The 19,837-nt window shown below is 36.3% G+C and overlaps 1 protein-coding gene across 5 annotated transcripts in view; it reads left to right on the top strand.

Moving 5' to 3' along the window:
• The window catches only part of GPD2 (glycerol-3-phosphate dehydrogenase 2), a 154,204-nt gene that overhangs the window by 62,728 nt on the left and 71,639 nt on the right, over positions 1-19,837 (top strand). For all 5 annotated transcript variants that reach the window (XM_017887037.1, XM_017887036.1, XM_017887038.1 and 2 more), the window contains exons 3-6: positions 2,075-2,246; positions 16,899-17,023; positions 18,330-18,427; positions 19,449-19,612. In XM_017887037.1, the coding sequence (XP_017742526.1) occupies positions 2,075-2,246; positions 16,899-17,023; positions 18,330-18,427; positions 19,449-19,612 (559 nt within the window). The remainder of the gene's footprint in view (positions 1-2,074; positions 2,247-16,898; positions 17,024-18,329; positions 18,428-19,448; positions 19,613-19,837) is intronic.

Genomic DNA, 19,837 nt, shown 5'->3' with positions numbered 1-19,837 from the left:
ATATAATATATATATATATATTTTTTTTTTCTCATTAGATGATGGAAGGCAAAGACCATAATTGAAATATGTTCTCTGTAGTACCTACTGGTTACATTTATTTAGTTAACAAACTAAATGTATATAAAGGTAAAAATGGGGACATGGTTATTAACAGATAATTAAAAGAAGCTATATGAAAATACGATTTTGTGGTTTGGTGTCAGAATTTGTAGCCTAATAATAACTTTTGTTTTATGAAATTTAGTAAGACGTGTTTTGAAAGTTCCTAATTATATGTGACTGAAAGATCAAATTATTTAACAGAGTGATAACAGCAGCAACTCTGGTGGTTTCTTTGTCATTTACCAATGACTTTCAGATTATTATTCCATTCAGACTGAGGATAATCCAAAGATACAAGGAGAAATCACAGGGATTTTTATCACCATTTTACAAGTGAAGAAACCAGAGATAATGAGTCAACAGTTACATTGCTGGCAACCGAGTGCTAAAACCCAGGCTGGGACCCTCTGACCCTAATCTGGGTTTCTTTCAATTTACCCAATGGCTTCTAGATTTACTTTCATAGAAATCCAATTGGCCTGATAATAATTAAATGCAACTGCAGGGGGTAAGTGGGTTTCTTCTATTTGAATGAATTTAAAAAATCCCTTTTTTTGGGTGATGAGGATAATCTCTCGGTAACACCTGAGATTCCCTCCTCTTGCACATGCTTTGGCCTGTTGGCCTAGAGCTTCATATGGGGCTCCTGCAGCAGAATGGGAAAAACACCACTATCATGGATTGCAATGATGCTGTGATTTGAAGAAAATAAAATGGAAGTCACATATCTCTGGAATACTAATAGAGCAATGCTGCCCAGTACCGTTTACTATAGTGAACAAACCTAGTATTAGCATTTTGGGAAAAAAAACAGACACCATTTTCCTGGGTTTTTGACTCTGCCTTCTGGCAACTACTTATTTTAAAGTCCACAATCATTTTGATTTAGGATGATAAGCTACATTCTTTAAAAAGCTAGAAATATGGAAGATCATTATTTTTTAGGAGGACTATGTCAAGGCCTTTAATTCTATTATAATTGAAGTTCTATAAAAACTGTAATAATGGGCTGGGTGTGGTGGCTCATGCCTGTCATCTCAGTACTTTGGAAGGCTGAAGCAGATGCATTGCTTGATTCCAGGAGTTCGAGACCACGCTGGGCAAGATGGTAAAACCCCATCTCTGCAAAAAATACGAAAATTAGCTAAGTATGGTCGTGCACACCTGTAGTCCCAGCTACTCCGTAGGCTGAGGTGGCAGAATCACCTGAGCTTGGGGAGGCTGAGGTTGCAGTAAGCTGTGATAGTGCCACCGCACCCTAGGCTGGGCAACAGAATGAAGCCCCATATCAAAAAAAATCCAACATCATAGTATATTTATATTACATTCAATATATAAAATCTATAGTTTTATATTAAAATAATATGGAAGTCTTTGACTACATTTTCTGAAAATATAATTCTCATTAAACATAGCTCATTATTTAGTACCTTCTGTTAAATAAAGTCTTTTAATTGTACTGACTTTAACTTATATGCCCCAAACTCTATAATATATTTTGTCAGGAGAACTGAGGAATGAAGAATGTATACTTCTAAGAAGTGTGGAAAGACATGAAGTCCTTTTTCCTCCTTCTTCACCACTTTAAAATGTTATCTGAATGAATTGCTAGTACTGGGTAAAAAAATCTCCTTATGTTCCCTTATAAATTGCCTTAAATAAGGTATTGGGAATTGCTATACAGTGTTGTGAATAATTGAACTTGGCCATGTATGAAGCAGTTGAGATATTGAATCTGAAACCAGGTGTCCTATGGCTAAATAGTTGTGATTCATGAGAAGAAATACACTGAGAAATTTAAGGATTGTTTTCCCCCAAGGCAGCTGGTCTTATAACTCTATGTAGACTGTGGACTCTCTCTAGCTCTTATATTCCTCATTTCTATTATAAATCTCCTTTTAGTATATTGTAAAATTTGTTAAATTGACATTCCAAATGGACAACTGAATATGATCTGCTTTTACATCAGATGAACCTGGCCTATGTTAAAGCGGCAGACTACATTTCAGAACCAGTTAACAGGGAGCCTCCTTCCAGAGAAGCTCAGCTACTAACTTTGCAAAATACATCTGAATTTGATATCCTTGTTATTGGAGGAGGAGCAACAGGAAGTGGCTGTGCGCTAGATGCTGTCACCAGAGGTAAGTCTTTTTTTTTTTTTTTAATTTTAATTTTAAGTTCTGGGGTACATGTGCAGGATGTGCAGGTTTGTTACATAGGTAAGCATGTGCCATGGTGGTTTGCTGCACCTATCAACCCATTACCTAGGTACAAACCCAGCATGCATTAGCTATTTATCCTGATGCTCTCCCTCCCGCTGCCCCACTCCAAAGGCCCCAGTGTGTGTTGTTCCCCTCCATGTGTCCATGTGTTCCCATTGTTTAGCTCAGAGGTAAGTCTTGATGTGGATAACACTTCGTCCTTTCTCCCCAGCATAAATACACAATATGCACTCTGTAATAGTGAGGCCACATTTCTGTTTGTGTTTCCAGATTTTCCATCCTTAATGAAGTACTTTCACAGTTCTTGAAATATAGGCACTGCACAACTTTAAAATGAAATAGAACTCATTTCACTTCAATGAATTTATTTAAAAGAAAACTTTATATTTTATGAATTTATTAATTTTATGTTCTGGGTTTTTTTTAGTACATATTTATATTTCTATAAAATAAAACATTTTATGTCACTTGAAATCACATATCAGTCAATGGTAGAAAATTTATTAAACTGAAGTAATTTATTAAAATAATTATCTTTGTTCATGTATCTCTTAAAACCATCTCTTCCAGTGAAATATGGACTGCAGTTTGCAAAACTTTAGTTCATGTGAATAAATAATGGAAAATGTTGCTAATCTATAGTTCTGTCTCGGTCATTCTGTCTGTTAGTGGAAAGATATGATGAAAATGGAAACATGACATGTAATGAAAGAAATTTTAGTATAGAACACCAATGCTCTTGGATGTGTTGTATTTAATAAAATACTATGTTTGTTTTGCCTATGGGTATTAGTGTGGAGTTTGGAGTCAGGGAAATCTGGGTACTTATCCTGGCTTAACTTCTTTAACAGATGTGTGTGTGTTGGGGGGTGGGGGGCAAAGGACTTAATTTGTCTAAGGTTCCTTGCCTTTTACATGAGGAAAAAATACCTTCTCTGAATGATTGTTGTGGGAGTTACGTGTTAATCATGAAGAGATTTAGAACGGTGCTTGTCACACAAAGTAGAAGCTCAGTAAATTATAGATAGTATTATAGCTGCTATTACTAACATGAATATAAAAGACTTTCAGAACCAATTATCCTGGAGAAGGACTCCATTGCAGTATCCTCAGATGTCTCGAATTGGGTAGGATACTGCTGCAAGGAATTTTGACTGTGGATTATTTTGGTTTCTATATAAAGTTTAATATTTATTATATTTTAACACTCAGTGGTAATGACTTAGTCATTAGTCATGGAATAATTCTTCTCAGATCAATTAAATTACTACTACAGCCACTCTTGATTTAGTTACTTTATGTACCTGGCAGAATCTACTCTTATGGAAATGAAATGAATTTAATGAGGTCTACATACACACACACAAAAGTACCCTAGGTGACTGATTTCACAGGACCCACACTCAGGTTTTGCTCCATGGAAACTTCACAGCCTAAGTTGTTTTTGTCAATGCTAAATAATGGCAAGTTCAAAATATAGGCACAGGAAGTCTACTGTGTTACAAAGTTGACCCCAATTTTCATAAAATTTTCTGTCTCCAAGAATGAAATATAATTTGAGCCAGATTAACCTTGATACACTAAGGCCTAAAGGAAGAACAGTTTGAGAATAATTTTTGAGAATAGATAATTTGAATTCAGCTTTTTTCGCCCTGAAGGCCTGGGAAAGAAGGTGGAAAGAGGGGACACATTCCCAACATAATGGGAGGTCTTGTTTGGAACTACCCCTCCTAGAAATTAGAATTTACTTGGTGATAATTTTCTATATCAAAGAGGATCATTTCCCCAGTAGGATTCAGGAAAGTGTATTTCTTGGTATCTGTAGGCATTTTCATGCTATGTACTAAAATGTATAGCCATTCTTTTTATTTTAGTTTTATAAATATATGCTGAGTGCCTGCTGTATACATGGCGATATGCAAGGTGCTACATGAGCGTACAAAGATGACTGATAGAGTTGGTACCATTAGGGTGCCCACAGTTCTATAGTGCTTGTTTGCACAGACTAGATTATGTGATAGAGAATATGTGAGCTTTGTAAAAGGCTCAGGGCCATGGACACTGAAAGATGAGGGTCATATCTACATAGAATGATCAGGAATGGAAAACTTTACTTATGCTATTTGGCATAGGTAACATTTTAATAGGCAAACGTTGCTTGCTCCAAGTGTTCCAGTCTGAGAAAATGTACAGGAGGAACAGCATGGAATCAGTGTATGTGGGAGACAGCCTGTGTTGTAATTTGGAGCATTGAGGCTATATATGAGAGAACATGAGAGAAGAGTGGAAAGGCAGGGCTGGGTCTGGTATGCTAGGAGAAAGCCTTTGGGCTTTATTGAATAGACCACTTGGAGATACTGCCTTAGGTTTGGTGATGGGGAATGGATAGACGATACTGAAGGAACAGTCATGAGCATAGGCTTTCAAGAGATGTGGAGAAAAATAAAATAGAAGGGAGGTAACTTGATGATGTGGTAGGATATAAAGAAGGGAGACAGTATGTTTCAAGGATTTCTTTCCTTTTTTCTTTTTATAAAGAGTAATCTGAATATTTCTGTAGACTCAGGGGAAAAAAGTCAGTGCTGGGGGAGAACCTTAATATGTAAGTATTAGGTTGGTGCAAAAGTAATTGCAGCTTTTGTCATTACTTTTAAATGTCATGTACCTACCTAATAGTCGAAGGCAATCATAAGGAACAAAGTCTCATGAAAATACAGGGAAAGAGATATCAGAGATGTATCTTGGTTTTAGCAGGAAGGTAAGAGACTTGTTTCTCAGGGACAGAAACAAAGGGTAAATTCTAAGACATAAAGAGTTTGTGTGAGTATCAAGAGCTATTCTTAAACAAATACAAGGTGAGATGTTCTACTTATGGGTGGGAGTAAGGGATGTCATTGCAGAGAATATGATAGGAAAATAGGGGTTTCTTTGCTGTGGTTAAAAATGTAAATTTATTATCCACACAGTACGTTTACGTGTGTGTGTGTGTGCGCGCGCGTGTGTGTCCAGTATTACTGAGAGGAGAGGTACAGAAATAGACAGTCACATTGAATCTAGAGTTGAGAATTGACTGGATATCAATGATAAAAAGAAAAAATGAGACAAGATTCTATGAAAGCAGAGGAAATTGTTTAAATGTAGGCCTGGAGCTGATAAGGGATCATGAAGTTACAAAGCCAGGCTTCCCGGGAAGAGTTAAAGGTCAGATTGCAGGACTTCAAGTGCAATAATAATAAGACAATCACTAAGTGACTTTTATTCTTTTTCACCTTCTGAAAAGTCTTACTATGTTTGCCTTTGTGCACTTTTGTATATTTACATATTTTAAAGAATAGACAAGATTGTATTTCTTTTTGCAGTGTGTTTCTTTCAAATAGTAGTGTATTTATATCAGTCTTTACATGTATATAGTATTCATGAGTTTGAATGGCAAAATTCCATTTTATTTATTTTCATTTAATAACTTTATGGAAGAACTCATTGCAATGATGTTCTTATTAATTATTCTTTAGGTTGTTTTGGGTGTTTTTTTTTTTTTTTTTCTATTTAAAACAATACTATTTTCAATCAAGTCCTGAACCAGCTCTGAGAATAGTAAGACTGGTAAGATGTGGCCTTGATTTCAAGGAACAACTTAGGAGTTTATTACTATTTATTGAACAAATAAACTTTTTCTTCTGGCAGTGAAGGGCATTCCGTAGTGATCAAGGTATTAGCTAGTATATTAGCAGATGACTGTGGGTGGTGATACTCGTGGTGGTGATGATAAGGATGACGATTTTGAATAGGTAAGCGTTTCCAGAGCCTGAAAGTTGATCAGGTTTTAATTTTACAGTTAGTAATAGCTAAGAAGATGATGTATTTTTAATATTTCTTGACATGTTAATTGCGATCTTAAAATAATTGCCTGTCTTATTTTATATATGTAGAATTATGATTTATAAAAAGGATGGGCAAACCTTAGCTTGTATTTCTTTTATTATGCTGGTAGCCCTCTGGGGGTAGTGTTTATAATTAAAATTTATAAAGAGATGACTGAAGGTAATCTATATTTATCCTTTTACTACAATTCCTGATCATATCAGTGGCCCTCTGAAGTGTGAAATAATCATGGGCATTTGGTTAATGAATTGTGCATTGTTGCTGTTCATTCATGGAATTTGCTCTTTTATTATATTTGATGCTTCACTTAACAACAAATTTTGCTTTCTCTGCGTTTGATATGTTTTACCAAATTATTCCTGATTGTATCCATTAATCTTTAGTCACATTTGACAAAATAAATTACTGTGATCTTTTAAAGTTACCAGTAAAATTAGATTTTCAGGACATCAAAGTTTTGGGAGGAACTACTAGATGTTAAAGGACTTGTACAAAATGTTTGCATGAGCTTTTGATAAAATACTGTGCCCAAATGCAATTTTAGTAATGGATAAACCAAGACTACAGAGGAAAGACAAAAAGTCATGGAGTCTTCATAATGAACATTTGTTTGCATTCTTATCATCTGCATTTTCTTGGGAATCAATTTTCGTTTGTTTCATTTGGGAATATTATTTTATGAACACAGTATGCAGACTTCTCACGTTCTCCTGCAGGTCTCTAGGATCAATAGAAATTGCTTCACTCTTTAACACCTCTGTGTCCCATTGTAGGACAGAAGCATGTCCCAAAAGCCCAGTTGTGGGCACTTTGCTCCCAAAGGGAGCTGGAAAAGGAGAATCTGATAAATATATTCACTCCCTCAGGTTCTTCAAGGTGTTCTCTTTAGCTTTTTATGTTCTTTTATGTAACTTTACCTGTATGTATCTGGGATTACCTAGTACATTTTTGGTTTAAAATCTGATGTATTTGCATTCTTGGGTGGGCCTGTAGAAAATAAAATAAAATAAGATCTGATGTATAAATTTTAACCTTTATGTCTTCAGTTCAAATTCCAGAGAAGACTGCCTCTTTCTGGAGGAAAATATTAATTGTAGTTCTCTTGTTTACAAATGGAAACTTTTGTCAGTGGTAGTTGGCTAGCAATTCTTGAATTCCCACTGTAATTCCTAAGGCAGTATAGCGCAGTGATTAAGGACACATATTATAGAATTAGAATGAACTTGGGTCACGTCTTGGCTTCATTGCTTACTACCTCTGTGACCTTCGACAAGTAGCTTAACATTACAGAAAGCCTCAAGTTTCTCAGGCATAAATGGAGGATAATAACATTCTTTGCTATAAATAAAATTTTGGGAAAGGAAGGAGGTGTGTGCATTTCAGGATAAATGCAGAAAAGGGAGAGCCTTGTAGATAGATAGTGCATTCTGAGAATTATGGTCTCCACCCCACATCAAGGTAGGAGAAAATTCTATTTCAGAAGCTAGAATTGCAGGAAGTGAAAGTTTGCTGTTTGCTGAACACAGCTAATTAGACTAGATTGCTAATTTCTCTTAAAATTAATCTGGAAATTTAACATAATTTTAATTAATGTAGTGCTTTCCTTTGGCCAAGGTCAGGGGAATCGACTTTAGAAACCGCAAAACGTTAAGAAGAGAACTACGCCTGTGAGATTTACTAGACTGATTTAGAAAAAGACTACTGATAAGGGAAGTAGAGACTTATCAGATACTAAAGTGTATTCTAAAACTACTGTAATTAGTATAGTCTGGTAAAGGAATCGAGAATCAGTCATGGAGTCTATAAATTAGTCTATCAGTCTTTAAATACATGAAGTTTAGAATATGGCAAAGGCAGCATTTCAAAACTGTGATCATTAGTTACTTCATAAATGATGTTAGAGTATCCACTCCCCCCAATTTATGTGTGTGTGTGCGTGTGTGTATGTATGCATATATATTCTGTTTTGTCATACTCCATGTGAATCAAGGGTGTAACATTAAAACATCATAAAACTATTAGAAGAAAATATGTGTGAATTTTTTTTAAATGGGGTAGGAAAGGTGTTTTAAGTATGATACCAAAAGCCACAAAGGAAAAGCCTGCTTTTGATTTTATAAAAATTCAGATGTATCCATGGCAAAAGATATAAAAGCAAAAAGGTGAAATTTGGAAAATATTTACAAAATAGCAAACAGAAAGGGTTTATCTCAATTTTTTTTTTCTTCAAATTTTGTTTTGTTTTTGGAGACAAAGTCTCACTCCATTGCCCAGGCTGGAGTGCAGTGGCTCCATCATAGCTCACTGCAGACTCAACCTCCTGGGTTCAAGAGACCTTACCACCTCAGCCTCCTGAGTAACTAGATTTAAAAGTATGTGCCACCAGGGCTAATTTTTCATAGAGACCAGGTCTTGCTACGTTGCCAGGCTGGTCTGGAACTCCTGAGATCAAGTGGTTCTCCCACCTTCACCTTGCAAAGTGTTGGGATTACAGACATGAGCCACTGTACCTGGCCATTCTACACTTTTCTAAATCCTTTTATTATGGTATATCTGTGATAAATAGTATATAGCTAGATTTCATTTATTTATTTTATTTCTTTTTACACTTAATAGACTATGTCTTTTAGTCAGTAAATGGAATCCATTTACATTTTTTTTTATTCCATGTGCATTTGCTTTGTATTTATTTTAACTTTTCATGCTTGTTATTGTGCTTCTTTCCCCCCTTTTCTGCCCTTATTAGATCAGTTTTGTTTCATGCTCTTTTTCCATACCTTCAACTCTGTAAGTATAGTAATGACCATCCTTAAGTACGGTCAGGGACTTTTCTTGGAACCAAAAGACTCCTGCCCTTGTCGATTTTGGGGACCTTGCAGACTAGCTGCTGAGACAAGTGGTACCTTGGCTGTGGTGCTGGTGACAAGGCTGTGTCTGTCTTTCTGCTTCCTGGGCCCAGAGAGTGGTCAAGAGAAGCTTGTCAACTTCCTTGCACAGGAGGCAGAGACTTTCTTCAGTCCCAGCAACCGAATGCTCCTCTGGCTTCTTTACCTTTCCTTGTAATGGATAATTATATTCCTCTTACCCTTTAGGAACTGAGATCTTGATTGCCTTTGCCCATTTTTAGACCTTGAACCTAGCAAGAGAGAAGCTTTTGGTCTAAACATTCTGCTCTCAGTTTCTGCTACATTTCGGGTCCATTGAGTTTTAATCTTATTTTTGAGTCAATTATGTCCTTTAAAATATATACATATATAATTTTCTGTGTTTAGAGAAGAAGAAGAGTTCAAAGCTGAGCTTACAATGTCATACTGTCAGAATTTTATTTATAACAATATTTATAATGGCAAAAAATTGGAGTCTGTCTTAATAAATTGGAATATATTCAGTTATTGAAAAGAGATAGATGTTTACGTATTTACAGGGAAAATGGCTAAGATGTGTTATAAATCAAAAGAAGCAGATTGTGAAGAATGAGTGCTAATTTTATTTGTTTTAAAGTGAGATGGTATCAGATTGTGTTCTTTAGTAAGCATAGAAAAGTTCCTGATAAAATATGTAAGATAGTTTTAATGGTAAACATTATTTACCTATGGATTTTGTAACTAGGAAACCAGGAGGCCATTAGTATAGTTTTTTACATCATTTTCTCTTTCTGCCTTTCTGTATGATTTGGATATTCTTCCTCTCTTTGAACATTGGGTATTTTTGATAACACCAAAGTAAAAATAAAAAGCAACAGCAGCAACTCTCTTATTCCTCAAAATTGTGTTATTGCAGTTGTTACGGCCTAGTACAGTTTTGTGACTCCATAATCATATGTGTACTTAACAAACACTGAAGTATGTTAATGACGTGTTATAACAACATCATATCTCTATTAATCTGTTTTCTAATATAATTTATGTGTTTTCTAATGTAAACGTAGAAATAGATATATATCATATATTTATATAAAATGCTAACATTAACTTTTAGAAAATACCAGGCCAAAGCATAGTGTCCTGATCGTGAGGATTAACAAGTCAGGATTACTTTGCAGCTTTACAAGAGGGTAATATTTTAGAGGAATTGATCCTTCCCATAAAATGTTCAGCCTTTGGGTTAGTTCCTTTTCTTATTAATGGCAGTGGCTGTCTGAAATCCAAGGTTAAGTGCCCAAAGCTTTTCTAAAGAAAGATAAACTCACCTTTAAAAAAAAAAAAAACTGTATTATTTTCCTTCTTGCAGCATGTGGCTTTAATGCCTGTTCTTATGGTGCTAACATACAAAGCGTCTTAAATTTTTTGATTTATGTGCTATTATCTTGGTGTCTCTGATACTTATTTCAGAATGATTACTCTTATCTTTCTATTTAGAAATATCTTAATAGTGACATTTCTTAAAATGTATTCTAATGATATAATTAAAAGATACAAGGAGTTTAAATGAAAATACAATCTTGCAGTACTATCTGTAATAGTGAAACAATGAGATAATCCAAATGTTCAAAATAAGAAATTGAATAAATTATAAAATTAATATAATACTATCCACATGTTAAAATGAACTTATAGAAAAATATTTATTGACATGAGTAAATGTTTACAATAAACAGTGTTAAATGAAAAAATTAAATCAAATTTACCATATAATCCTATTTTTACAAAAATGTACATATGTGATTATATACATGCATAGAAAATGTGAACGTTTAAATACCCAAATGTCAACTGTGGTTATCTCCGAGTGGTGTGATTACAGGAGAGTTTTATTTTGTTCTCTTTGCTTCTCTGCATTTATTATATTGAGCATGTTTTCATGCATAATAAGATAATCAGTAAAAGGTATTAAAATATACTTCTGTTTCATGTTGTGAAAGTTAAATGTCGTACCATTTTTCCTCTTAGATTGTAATTATCCTTCTATATTCATCCAACTGTTTTGATCCATGAATTGGTTTAGTGGGAAGTAATTAGACATTCTCACTCAGGTCAGAAAAGACAAAGCTGTAAAGAACTGTGTTCATACCCCTTGCCCCACCTAGAAGATACAATTTCAGCTTGCTAACAGATGAGATGATAAATGGAATATAGATTTCAAGTTGACTTTATTCTTCTACTCTAATCTTGTTATTGTGCCTAAGATTTCAGAGTAATTTTACTCCAAATATTAATATTTTATTACTGTCACAAAATTCACCATACTACCTACTAAAAGTAATCAGTAATAAAAACAAAGCCTTAAATAATGATAATACCCCTCCCACTAAATGAGATAGAGCTTATTGCTTTCCATAAAAGTAGCTGCTAACAAGAAAAAAGAAAAAAAAAAAAAACTTATAAAATCTTGAACTAGTTTAGTGAATTACCTTCAATACATAGAGAGGCCAGCCCTTCCCTGCCTGTAATGTAAGGAGGTCACTCTTTCTACTCTGAAGGAAGATCTCTCCCCAGCCTCCTCAAATCTATAGTAAGGAGTAGTTTCTTGAATCCTGGGTGCATTATTTTTTGTGCCCTTCAGACTTAATTATTTTACCTAACAACACAAAATGCTAGCATTGAATATCACTTAATACTGTTAACTCTCTGAGTAGATAAAACACCTCCCTCTTTTCACTTCCTTGCCTTATATTTAACATACCACAAAACTGAACTCTTAATTTGATTTCAGTAATTTTTGAGGTGAGGAAACAATTTGGATTTTTGAGAGTTGAAACAGAAAGGGACAGATTAGATAACAGAACCACAGAAGAACCTCAAAAGGCTTTTAAAAATGTTATTGTCTTCATTGCAGTTAGTTGGTTAATTAGTTAAGAAATAGTTGAGTTGCCGCTATGACTTTAATAATGTCTTGATTTTTATTTTCCTCCTTTCTACTTCTCATTCAACAAAAAATGAGAGATTTAAAACATTTAGCATATAATAGCAGTTGAAAATTAAGGAAAATTTTTAGAGTTTTTTTGTGGTTTGGAAAACTTTTAGTAATGCTTTTTTTGTTACATGGCATTTTAATATATCAATTTAGCTATAACTTTGGAAACTAAAATTTTAACTTTTTGCTCTGGAAGGAGCAGTATCATTTCTTTCCAGAAATTCTGGTGGGTAACTTGATGATTTGACACTAGAAATAATGGGACAAGAAAAACAGCCTGGTTTGACAGAGAGGCCCATTTTAACTTTTGTTGGTATTCACTAGGGTTTCTCACATAAGTACATGTGATAACTTTTAAAATGTCCAATACTGGAAAAAGCAGTTTTGAGAGCTTTAAAGTGTTAGCTCTCACTTAAATATCCTGAAATATCCTCCTGAGATGGCTTGCTAATTCCTAGAGTAGTTCCCTGCCTCACACTCTGTCAATTTGGGAAATTAAAAAAAAAAAAAAAAATCCATCCTGACAACACAGCCCATAAAATTTTCTCTTTATATCACTCTTCAATACCATCTCTGCCTTGTGAGGCCGGATTCTTCATTGCTCCAACTCCTGTTATATGACACTGGTCCTCCAAAAGGTCTCCTGCCTCCAGCTCTACCTCTACCCCTCATTCCTGCAGTCAGAGAAATCTTTTCTGAACCTTAATCTGATATCTCAGCTGAAAATATTTTGATAGTTCTCCTGACAGGCAGCATAATAGTATTTCTCAAAACAGTATCTGAGAACTTCTAGAAAAAATTTAAATGTTATCCTTTTTCATAATGATAAATTAACAAGCACACCCTGGTTCCCCAGAATGGATACCTTATAACTGTGCAAAATACTAGAAATACTAATATTCGTGCCTGCCTGTCCATGCTGCATCTTTTTTTTTTTTTTCCTTGAGACGGATTCTCACTCTATTGCCTAGGCTGGATTGCAATGGCGCGATCTCGGCTCACTGCAACCTCCGCCTCCTGGGTTCAAGTGATTCTCCTGCCTCAGCCTCCTGAGTAGCTGGGATTACAGGCATGCGCCACTGCACCTAACTAATTTTCGTGTATATATATTTTTAAGTAGAGATGGGGTTTTGCCAGGTTGATCAGGCTGATCTTGAACTCCTGACCTCAAGTGTTCCTCCCACCTTGGCCTCCCAAAGTGCTGGGATTACAGTCATGAACCACTGTGCCCAGCCATGTTTTCTTTTTCTTTTTCTTTTCTTTCTTTCTTTCTCTCTCTTTTTTTTTTTTTTTTTTTTTTTTTTTGAGACAGGGTCTCATTCTGTCATTCAGGCTGAAGTGTAGCAGTACAATCTTGGCTCACTGCAACTTCTGTCTTTTGGGCTCAAGCGATTCTTCCACCTCAGCTTCCCGAGTAGCTGAGAATACAGGCACACGCCATCATGCCCGGCTAATTTTTGTATTTTTTGGTTGATACTGGGTTTTGTCATGATGTCTAGGCTGGTCTTGAACTCCTGGGCTCAAGTGATCATCCTCCCGCCTTGGCCTCCAAAGTGCTGGGATTAAAGATATGAGCCACTCACACCTGGCCACATCTTGTTTTTTTCTGATGAAACATTTGTTTCTTAAACTGATCCAGGACACATAGCTCTGTTCTCAGAGGTATTTTCCTTTTGAGGAGATCTGGATATTACTTACTTGTGAGAAACAGTGGCTAACAGGGCAAGATCCAAATACTCGAATGCGTAAGAAGAGCCCTCTGAGATCTGCCTTGCCCATTCTTTGTACCTGCACTCCAGCCCCTGAGTGACAAGCAGCCCCTGGATAAGCTAGGCCACAGCAAGCGTTTGCCTTCTCTGGCTTAAGCTGGGCTTTGTCAATGATCTTTCCCTTTCTTCACTCCATCTGCCCTGAACACATACTTCTCTGTAGACTCTTCTTTCCTGACGACTCCATCCCCAGGTACAAGGTAAACTCCCATCTCTCCCATCTTGGCTATAGTTAATTTTCACACAGGGAATTGTGTCACTACAAAACTAACCCCAAAATTTGGTGGCGTAAAACAACAGTTACCATCAGCCAGTTTCAGTGGGTCAGGAATCTGGGTGAGCCTTAGCTGGGTACTATGGCTCTATCTCTCATAGTGGACAGTGCTTTCTAGTAACTCACGAGGTTGTTGGACTGAGGTCTCTGTTCCTCACCACCTGTTGACCAGGAGCCTCTCTTTGTTCCTGAACTCACAACATGACAGCTTGCTTCACCAGAGCAAGCAAGCAGGAGGGCAAATCAGAATACTGGAAAGAGAGAGAGCATTTCCTAGTCTTTAATGACCTAATTATAGTAGTGGCAGGTCACCTGCTCATTAGAAGAAAAGTGCTAGTCTAGCCCACACTCCAGGGCAGGGGGTGACATACTAGGTAGTTGGGATTACTGGAGACTGTCTAAGTAGTCTGTCTACCATAGCCTGTAGGATACCTTAGGGTAGGTATCCCTAAGGATAGGCCCAGGTGAGGAAGCTGTGGGCCGTGGGGGAGGCTGCTTGTCCTCTCTCAACCTTGCTTCCCTGCCTTGCATGGTGTGGGCATCTTGATGCCATGACAGTGATTCCAGGGTTTAAAGAGAGGTATATTTTAAATAATCTGGCTTTTAAATATCATTTGAAAGTCAACTCCCTCGTCTGATCTTCAGCTGAAGAAAAAATGGTCTATTTTAGTGCTAGAAGAAGAACTCTGTGTTGGACTTACTAAGAAAAGGTGATATAGCTCACTGAGATAGTGCATTCTTAAGAGATTTGCAAATTTCATTTTTTCTGGGTTTATATCCTGAATTTACCTTCTAACCTGGAGTATGATGAGAGTCTTCTGGATTTTCAAACTTGGCCTCCATTAAACTGCTGCACTTTGTTTACTTGCTTTTCGTTGAGCAGGGAGCTACCTGACAGCCTAGTCCATGCCTAATTAACTTCTAATATCAGGATTTTGGCTCTCAATATTCTTAAAAATATGTACTAATATTTTCTGTGTTTTAGTATATTCAGTACTAAATTTGCTAGGCATTGCTAGGGTTTTAATAGTTGAGAATTTTACAGGTCTTTCTCTGGCATATATACTTAAAAGGAGTGACCTGGGGCTGTGATACCTGTAATTTTGTGTTATTTTCTAGGTAGTTAAGGCATTAACAGTTTTTGCCCTTGAATCAAAGTTTTCTACTTTTCTCTCCATACCTTCTAAATATTTTGTCCTTTTGAGTCAAGGGAATTGCCCTGATTTTCTGATGACATTTGGGTACGATATTTAAACTGTTAAAAGTTATAAAAACGACCCTTTGGTATTAAATGTAATAAGTGGCTTTGAATTGAATACGTGCACAGGTTCTCCTAAATGAACTTTGTGAGTCCAAACTGCTCTAGTTACGTATTCTCATTGTAATTGGATTCTATGACATTCTCTCATCCTCCAGGAGTCTTCCAGGCCATGAAAATTCCTCATGGCTTGGTGTCGATGTATACTTTGGGTGTTTTGGGGTACTGACTTTCGTCTCTCAACTCCTGTGTGACACTTGTAGTGCTGATGGTCATCTCCACTCCTGAAAAGGCACGGTGTCTCTGCAGCAAAACAGAACTACTTTCCCCTAAGAGATCTGTAACAACCCTCAAGTAAAGGGGGAATGGGCAACTTCTAGAACTGACCTATCTTTGCTCAGCCTTTCCTTATCAAGAATATGTTCTTTTTCTTCTTTTCTTTTCTTTTTTTTTTTTTCTGAGACGGAGTCTCACCCTGTCACCCAGGCTGGAGTGCAGTGGCACGATCTTGGCTCACTGAAGCCTCTGCCTCCTGGGTTCAAGTGATTCTCCTGCCTTACTCTCCCGAGTAGCTGGGATTGCAGGCACAAGCCACCATGCCCAGCTAATTTTTTGTATTTTTAGTAGAGACAGGGTTTTACCATGTTGGCCAGGTTGGTCTTGAACTCCTGACCTCAAGTGATCTGCCCACCTCAGTGTTTTACCATGTTGGCCAGGTTGGTCTTGAACTCCTGACCTCAAGTGATCTGCCCGCCTCAGCCTCTCAAAGTGCTGGGATTACAGGCATGAGCCACTACGCCTGGCAAGAATATATTTTTTACTCATGGTTATTCTGCACTGTGTTCATTTTTACTGGCTTATGTTTCTTTGTAATTCTAAAATATTGTCATGTTCAAAAGTTTTAAATTAGACTATAAACACCTCAATATCAGAACTTATTCTTTTCTTTATTTCTTTCGTTCTTTCATTCTTTTCTTTTGTTCTTTCTTTGTTTTGATATCTTGGATCTCTTTCCCCATTGTGTATCTACCATAATACCACTCTAGACACATTTCTCAACAGAAGTCAACACATAGAAGGAAGTCTCGTCTAGATTTATTCATGATGCGTGCATTAGAGTAGATCAGAGATGAGGGGCTGTGACAGGTCTCGACTCTTGTAGTGAGAGATGAACAATTAGAAGGCTTTGCAACAGCATTCGGTTAACTCTACATGGGTAGAGTTGGGTGCTAGTCTCTCCTTTAACCTTCTAAGTGCACCAGAGTATGTTACTGCCATGAAATTGCACTATAATATTTTCTAGTTGTGATTCATTCACAGCTTAATATGCTTCTAGTTCTGGCTTGACTTTTCCCCCAGGAAGAGCCTAAAATCTCTTCATTATAATATAGACAGTGTACTGCACTTTGAATACAAATTTATCCATGTTCGGAGTAATTTTTCTTGTGATTGTCTCTACCCTGGAGAAGTGCCTTTAATGAATTACATACAAATTGTGTAATTTAAGAAGTTAATTTGGTTTTCTGGTTACACAGGACTAAAAACAGCCCTTGTAGAAAGAGATGATTTCTCATCAGGGACCAGCAGCAGAAGCACTAAATTGATCCATGGTGGTGTGAGATATCTTCAGAAGGCCATCATGAAGTTGGATATTGAGCAGGTAATTGTGTATGCTGGTTGTTAAACAAAAATTGCAACTATGCTTTTTTCTACCCAATTAAATCAGGTTTTTTTTTTTTTTTTTTTTTAATGGCTTTTAGCATTTCTTCCTGTTGGAAATACCTATTTAGTGTATTCTGCTGGAATATCTTTCAGGAGAGGTGTGTCAGTTCTTTCCTGTAGTATTATGTTTATGGGTAATCAGGGGCTTTTTCTTCATAGGCATGTTGAAGTAGCAGATTTACAAAATCACTTTTGGATGTGTTGCCTTTTAAACAATTGTGATTGGGTTTTTGCCAGTGGCTACCAAATTGCTACTTTGCAAGCACTTTCAGGGGAGCTGTGTTGTAATGCAGGGGGAGTGCAAAATCGATCCTCTTAACTACAACTGCAGTCATACGCTCATATTGTCACTGACATATTCTGAAGGAAAAGATGATCTGAGTCATGCTTTTCTTATGTCACACTTTATTGTGTCCAGCCTGCCACCATTTGAAAACTGCCAAGGCAGTGTGGAAGATGACATTTCCCAGAGGGGTAAAAAAAATCAGCTGAACTTCCTATCTCTTTTGTACATGAAAACACAGCAGCACTGGCTTGACATTGTCAAGTTTTGAATCTGTCTCGTTTTTTTTCTTGATAAGTCCGTTTTGAATCTGTCCCTTTTTCTTATATTCTCTTCGCATCATGATGGATGCAATGAAAACACCATAGGATTTAGAATCAGCTAACTTGTGATGTGTTCAGGCTTATTTACTCAAAATCTATGAGTCTGTTATCTTATTTGTAAAATTAGTGTTGTAATAGCATTGCTGGCTTTTTAGAGAGGCACAATGAGGACTACAGCAGTTAAGACAAAGCCTTTTTATAATCTGTAAAATACTGTGCAACTGTTAAGTAGCATCATTGCTTGGTTTCGTGAAGGCAAGACAGAAACTTTTAGCATGAACTTGAACAATCTGTTATCTCCTACACAGAAAAAATAATATGGGGAACTGAGAAAGGGAGACAATCCAGAGGATGCAAGATAAATGGCTACAATAATCTTGTAACTCAAGTCAGGAAAATATCTTACACCTGGGAACTCTGACAGCATGTTTTTCTCCTATGCAAATACAGTTAAGGTTTCTAAAAAATCTTTGAGGTTGACAGCATGATGTATTATTAGAAATTTGATTAGGAGGGAGCTATCCTCACTCAGAGGTAGAGGTTTCTGTGTATCAATCAGTTGGCAGGGTGTCTATTTGCCATTTGAAAATATTATGATCTGTTACTGCCAAACTAATTTTCTCTGTTTTGCCTTTCAGTATAGGATGGTAAAAGAAGCCCTTCATGAGCGTGCCAACCTGCTAGAAATTGCTCCCCATTTATCAGCTCCATTGCCTATAATGCTTCCAGTTTACAAGTAAGCCTTTTGATATCACGTGTATGCATTTGCTTCTCTGCGGTCAATAGAACAACAGTTTTAATGGAAATAATCCCTCAATGCATATTTCATAATTTGGTTTTAATTGGTCCTAATCTTTAATCCTTTTCAAGTATTTTCCTTTGTTGTATTTAAAAGTATGGCTTTTCTTAAATTACTCTCTACTGGCCTATCTCTAGATTTTAAAGGCAAAGGAGGTCGTGTTCTGTATTTGTAATTAGTAGTTTCTTCCTCCAGTTTCTGAGAGTGTATAGATGAGCAACTGCATTTGCATTAAGGAACATAAGAGGATCATGTGCAGACTGTAAATGGCTCCGCTAAAGTATCCTGTTGTAAAATGTAAACATACCATATACCCACTTGAAACCCAAGCCATTTTGAGTCATGTTACGTGTCTGAGTTAACCAAGGCTGAAATTTGGTTAGGAAGGGTCAGATTATAAATTATAAAACTTAATTTTCCTAATGTTGTTAGAGCTATCCATGAAGTTGCCTTACATTGGAATTCAGGTAGTGTGAAAAAGTAGATTATGTAACTCTGTTAACCACATTAGTGTTGTAGGGGGCTGGAAACAGATTTTTTATAACTTCGTTCATCCTTTCTCATAGATCGCTTAGGACTTCCTGAACCAGTGTTTCTTAATCCTGGGTGCACATTGTCATCATCCAGGCCCCCACCCTAGTCTAGTTAAATCAATTTCTGGATGTATGAGGTTTAGGCATCAGTATTTATTTTTAATGTTCCCCAGAGAATTCTAATATTCAGCCAGTTTGAGAACAACTGCCTCAGAGAAGATTCATTTAAAAATCTCATTGATTTATTTTACTTACAGACTTCAGCCAGGTTGGTGTCAAAAACAGTTGTATAAGTCTGTTTCTTTTGCAGTCCACTTCTAGGTATGCTTTGTTTTTCTTAAATGAAGGTGTCTTGTACTGTAAGGTAATATTCTGTAATGCTATACTCTGTTTCTAAAGAACTTTCCCCTCTATTTATGCTGTAGGTGGTGGCAGTTACCTTACTACTGGGTAGGAATCAAGCTGTATGATTTGGTTGCAGGAAGTAATTGCCTGAAAAGCAGTTATGTCCTCAGCAAATCAAGAGCCCTTGAACATTTCCCAATGCTCCAGAAGGACAAACTGGTAGGAGCAATTGTCTACTATGACGGTATGTGATATTTTTTTTTTCCTCACAGATACTTTTCTCTCACTCATGACCCTTATAGTATATTCTTAAGGAGATAGTTTTGCATCTTTAAATACTAATCTTACACAACACACAAAATGCACTTGCATGCACATATTCACCATTTTCTCTAACAGTGGCTGAAAAACTAACCATAATGTTTTACCTTTAATATTGTTTATTTTACATATTTGTTTTCTTCTTTGA

This window comes from Rhinopithecus bieti, unplaced genomic scaffold (genome assembly GCF_001698545.2).
Source record: "Rhinopithecus bieti isolate Rb0 unplaced genomic scaffold, ASM169854v2 scaffold_15113, whole genome shotgun sequence".
In the NCBI taxonomy this organism is placed as follows: domain Eukaryota; kingdom Metazoa; phylum Chordata; class Mammalia; order Primates; family Cercopithecidae; genus Rhinopithecus; species Rhinopithecus bieti.
Note: the sequence above shows the minus strand (reverse complement) of the source record. Positions and strands in the feature narration are given on the sequence as shown.